Raw genomic sequence first — 5,304 nt, forward strand, 5'->3', positions numbered from 1 at the left:
AATCAGTGCAAAGTATGTGCAGAGTTATAAGGTTTAAGACTGATCAGACTGACAATCCATCAAAAACCTGCATTGGTCATTGTTAGCTTTCTGCTGATCAGCTAAAACTCTGCACTCCAGATGGAGAACAGGGTAGGGTAGGGTGTGGTATGGAGAGGGGATTGGGGTTAAATGGGTAGTACAGAGGAAGGGGTGTATATATCATTTTGCTCAGTGCTGTGATTTGTTTGCTCAGGAGAGGGAGGGCTTGAGAGGGATTTGAGAGGAGGTTGGGTACAGAGCTAAAACAGTAGAATTTAATGATCAGCTAATCCCCCACCCCACTGAGAGAGCAGTATATAACAGAGGGCAGCCTGGTTCTCTCACATAATTTTAACAGCAAGGAGGTCTAGGTTATAGGCAGGTGTTGAGTAGAGGAGAGCAAGAGCAGTTCAATACTGTGTCAGAAGTGTTTTGTTATTCCACATTCTTCTAGGACTGGACAAGAAAATCATGCGGAGGCTGTTTTGCCTGTCAGTACTGATAGCTATTTCCACTGCAGCTGTCGTTCTGGAAACCTCAGGTAGAGAAGAGCAACCCACTTTGCCCACCAATGCCTTTATCACAGAACCAAGCCCGACCAAGGAAAAGTCTCGCTTTGCCATGCTGGACGATGTTCGCCTACTTGCAAATGGCCTCCTGCAGTTGGGTCAGAGTTTACGAGAGTTCGTCCACAAGACCAAGGCCCAGATCAATGACATCTTTCAGAAGTTGAACATTTTCGACCGCTCTTTTTACCAGCTCTCAGTGGTCACATCAGAGATCAAGGAGGAAGAGGAGGAGATGAAGAAGACCACCAATTTCTTGAAGACCAACAATGAGGAGATCAGAAACTTGTCCCTGGAAATCAACTCTAAGATCAACAACATCTTGCAAGAGCGCATACAGCTACAGACCAAAGTGGGGAACCTCGAGGAGAGGCTGAAGGGACTGTCCCAGAGCCTGGTCAAACCTGACAAGCTTAGTGAAATCACATTGCTCAAGGTAATCAATTAATAAGTACCGAGACAATTCCACTGACTTCCTTTTTAAAGTTTGCATTGGTATGTGGATTATATGTCCACAAATAGAAAGTTCCCTCCAAATCAAGCCAACAATGCAAGTGCAGTGTTAATGTCAGCATAGATGTCACTTATTAGATAGCCTACAGTAGATGCCTCCTATTAATTACTGCTGCACATTAGAAAAAAACTGGTCCCAAGATAAACAAATATAGATAACATTGAATGCATTTTTCAGGAAGTGACTGAAGCCCAAGAGAAAACAATCACCCAACTGCTGCAAGCAGTGAAGGAGCAGCATGACCAACTTGACTACCAGAAACTGAAGATTAAAAATCTGGAGGAAAAGGTAAGTCTATAAGAGTTCACTGTATTTATCTGCAAAAAATGTGCTATCCCAGAGAAAATAGTTTGATACTTGAAATTATCAAAGCAATTGCTTCTTTAGTAATATGGGAAGGACTGAGAGCATACAGTAATTTAACAATGTGGATTCATTTGCATTCTCTTGCAGCTAAGCTATGACAGTTTTCAAGATACAGTCAATAAGCCAATTGATTCAGACCCTGCAGATCCTGATATGTTTGAATATCTGACTGGAAACTCGACCGGCCTCAACGCAAATGGTAAAACTATTTTGGTATTATCAGTTGTTGAAAAGGCCAAAATAAAATTTTATATTTGAAAATACAAACAATGAAAATGTTCAGGAAAATCTGAATCCCCTAATTGCAATTATTGTGTTTTAGACCTTCCCATGGACTGCGGTGAGTTGTTTAACAAAGGAGAGACAAACAGTGGAATCTATGTTATTAGGCCAAACCGATCAGAGCCATTCAACGTCTACTGTGACATGGGTTCAGGTGGGTGAGACTACAGAATCAATGACAGCATCAAAGTACTGTTTTTGTATTCAGAGGCACTGACATTATGTATAAGATGAAACACTGGCATTTATGCACGTTTCCAATCAATGGACAAGGAACATATTGAGGTCCCATATCTATACTTATCTAAACTTGTGTGTAACTTTCATGACATTGACCCGACTTGGTAAACATTTCTCACCCATTCTACAGACAGGAGTTGGACTGTCATCCAACGCAGGCTCGATAGTGCAGTGGATTTTGACCAGACATGGGACAAGTACGAGAAGGGCTTTGGGGATCTGGAAAGTAAGCACTTCTGTAACTTTGTGTTAAATTCCAAATATACTACTTTTACATTTGCTAAAACCATAAACAACTTGATTTAGATCATTTGCTGCAGAACTAAAGCAATAACTTTTTTCAAGTCACAAAATAAAGGCATCTGAAGGTAGTACAGGACCATTTACACTGAATACTACCTTAACATGCATAGATGTTTCTTGGTGAAGGGAACAACTGTCAGTTCTTCCTGTAGACTTGATCATAGGAAATAGGAATTGTTAAATGTCAGCACTGAACTGAGGAAGTGACTTCCTGTATTGTCTGGGTACACTGCAGCTTTTGGCACCCTTCCCTGCAGCTCTCACTTAGAAAGTCACTCAGAGGTGCAGCCATTCCCCATTCCAAAATAATGGCTCCTGCAGGCATGAATTTTAGTTGTACCTTGAACTGACTGTGGCATGTTACCACAGGCCAAGTGAAACATGTATAGACATGCACATCTTCTCAGAACAAATATGGGTGACTCGAAGACTAATGGAGATAAATTACAAGTCTGAGTGTGAGACCAGAAACCTTTTGAGATTTCCTGTTAAGAGACAGTAACATAAGAGATTTTCTTCACAGTTTTCTTTAAAATGTTCAGACAAGATAAAAACTAATGTACGTGTAATGCAGAGGACTTCTGGTTGGGCTTAAAGAAGATCCACAGTCTTGCACAGCAGGGAGTTTACATCCTACGTATTGATTTGGAGGACTGGAAGGAGGAGACACACTGGGCTGAGTACCGTTTCTCACTGGAAGGCCCCTCTGAGGACTATGCACTTCATGTCAGTCATTTCTCTGGTGACCTGCCTGATGTCATGGCCAACAGTACCGGCATGAGATTCTCCACACAAGACAGAAATGATGACAACCACCGAAACCTCAGCTGCACTCGAAGTCACACAGGTAAAGAGTTTTGCATACAGATACCACAGGGATAATCAAGATAATTTTGTGAACATCAAGTTAAGTTTATATAATTTTGTGTCTCTTGTACTGGCCCATTGACAGGTGGCTGGTGGTTCAATGGCTGTGGAGAGACCAACCTTAATGGAAGGTACTTTTGGCTGAAGGGAAAGGGGCGCTCTGTAAGGAGAAAGGGTATTCACTGGAAACCTGGAACAGGGCCCTCCTACTCCCTCAAGATGACCAAGATCACCTTGCGACAACTTCCAACCTCTGAAACCTTTAACTGACTACATTTCTCTCACAACACTACTGACTTTTTTTTTTTTTAATCAACACTGATAATATCTATTGCTCAGCCAAAACATTCCATAAAAGGGGAAGATGTTACATATAGGTTTGTGATGCAAAATTATTAGCTTATCTGCAACATAATGCTGATTGCTTCTTAACACCACTTTGTCTGAGACTGATGCTGAACAACGGAAAACAGGCGTAAAATGTCAGGAGTCGGAAAATGCTGAACTGTAGTAATGAGGCACCATGCCATGCAGGTCGTTAACCTATTGGGCCTGATCCAGCAAGGACAGTAGCACTGCCATTATGCAACATCTGCAAGCACTTGCAAACTGGACATGTTGATCTATATCAACAGCCTGATATAGATCAGCAAAATGTCACTGTGCTGCAGCAAGAGAGAAAGGTATGAGGACACATCAGAATGCAATTCTAAAACTGTTCCAAAAAAGTTACAGACACAACGACCAACAAGTTATTACAGAGTGCAAATAGTATACAGAGAGTGATGGCTAAAAAGAGACACTGCATCATCAACATATTAAAATGTGTCAACACTGTGTGTCTATTTTTCTTTCCAGCTAGATCCTTGTCATTTCTTCCTGCTATTTTACACTGCTTCAGCCCCATTTTCATGGAAATACACCTATAAAGTGGAGGTCAGCAAATACAAAACAAAAGAATGTAGAAACAAAGCTTTGCAGCAAACTGATAAGATTTTCCCTTTGCCTGTTCTACTTTTTTACTCTGTAAAGTATTTAAACCATATTAACATTGTTATGATTTATGCTGTGTAATTCTTATGTCATTGAGTCATATTGACTCAATTGTCCATTTTTTCCCAACACAACTGTACTGTAAAGGTCTCATACCAACATGTTGCCTTGAAGAGAAGCTGTGCTCTAACAAATCATATTTATGAAGGCAAAATAAAAATCAATGTGCTAACCCGAGTACCTGTTTTACAGTGTTGATCTGACTTGAAGTAAAATTTATACCTTTAACTCTAAAGTGAGCCAAATAAAACAACGTGCTGAATGAAAATAATATACATATACACACACATATCTGTGGCAGCTCAAAGTATAAAACTGTGTTGAATTTACATCTCTAAGTGTTTACCTTATATCTTATAAAAAAAGTTTAGCTGGTAGCAGTTGAGTTTCACTGTAAATGGGAAATCACTGGTAGTGATAGATAAGAATATCTCTGAAAGGCAACATCAGGAGACATGTTTAACTGCATCCCAAATCCATTAAGTCAGTAATCACTTTAAAGTAGAAAATAAATATTGTATTTTGCAACCTATTGACAGGTCATTTGGAAAGAAAGCTTTATAAATGAATATACTGTTCTGACTCAAGACAGAAGTTCCTTGTTCATACCGCACATTATTTTCTGTACCTGTATGTGGTGTTTGGCACATAGACATCCCTGGCAGGGAACTCCAGGATCTCCCTGGTGGGGCGTACCCTGCTGTCTGGATAAGGTTTGACTTGCAGCAGGTCAGAGGTCAAGCAATAGTGGGGGTTCTCTGGAGCTGGAGAAATATCCAGCTTCAACTGGGCTGTGGTGACAGTCACACAAGATAGAAAATGAAGGGAGTGGGTGTACAGGGAAATAATGAAACTGAGGTACTTAATTATGAAACCAGTCGGTTCACTTCTTCCAATGTCTAAGTAATTTAAACATATCACGATCTCAGTGTCGGGTTAACTACCAACAGAATCAAGAAATGAAAGAACATTTAGTTCAGTGATAATTGTACCTGTGATGGGTCTGAGCCTCCTTAGAACTGAAGAAGGCCTTCGCATATCTGCTAGGAATTTATACAAGTCTTCATCACTCAGCCTGTCCCCCTCCTAGAT

At 40.5% G+C, this 5,304-nt stretch overlaps 2 protein-coding genes across 4 annotated transcripts in view; one reads left to right on the forward strand and one right to left on the reverse strand.

The window, feature by feature from the left end:
* The window catches only part of dock7 (dedicator of cytokinesis 7), a 46,997-nt gene that overhangs the window by 32,723 nt on the left and 8,970 nt on the right, over positions 1 to 5,304 (reverse strand). For all 3 annotated transcript variants that reach the window (XM_020602734.1, XM_020602731.1, XM_020602733.1), the window contains exons 13-14: positions 5,205 to 5,298; positions 4,841 to 5,003 (exon numbers count right to left, since the gene is read on the reverse strand). In XM_020602734.1, the coding sequence (XP_020458390.1) occupies positions 4,841 to 5,003; positions 5,205 to 5,298 (257 nt within the window). The remainder of the gene's footprint in view (positions 1 to 4,840; positions 5,004 to 5,204; positions 5,299 to 5,304) is intronic.
* angptl3 (angiopoietin-like 3) lies at positions 316 to 4,389 on the forward strand. The gene is made up of 7 exons (XM_020602797.1): positions 316 to 1,023; positions 1,279 to 1,389; positions 1,555 to 1,666; positions 1,790 to 1,903; positions 2,120 to 2,215; positions 2,867 to 3,139; positions 3,245 to 4,389. Exons 1-7 carry the CDS (start codon positions 493 to 495, stop codon positions 3,427 to 3,429), a joined length of 1,422 nt encoding a protein of 473 aa, XP_020458453.1. The 5' UTR covers positions 316 to 492; the 3' UTR covers positions 3,430 to 4,389.

This window comes from Monopterus albus, unplaced genomic scaffold, assembly GCF_001952655.1.
Source record: "Monopterus albus unplaced genomic scaffold, M_albus_1.0 scaffold58.1, whole genome shotgun sequence".
Lineage (NCBI taxonomy): Eukaryota > Metazoa > Chordata > Actinopteri > Synbranchiformes > Synbranchidae > Monopterus > Monopterus albus.

Excerpts from the sequence above, each read along its gene's own strand:
- angptl3 (XM_020602797.1), top strand. The coding sequence starts at position 493 with ATGCGGAGGCTGTTTTGCCTGTCAGTACTGATAGCTATTTCCACTGCA. Across the intron at positions 1,024-1,278 it reads GTGAAATCACATTGCTCAAG|GAAGTGACTGAAGCCCAAGA; the intron begins GTAATCAATTAA and ends TGCATTTTTCAG. Across the intron at positions 2,216-2,866 it reads GGGCTTTGGGGATCTGGAAA|AGGACTTCTGGTTGGGCTTA; the intron begins GTAAGCACTTCT and ends CGTGTAATGCAG.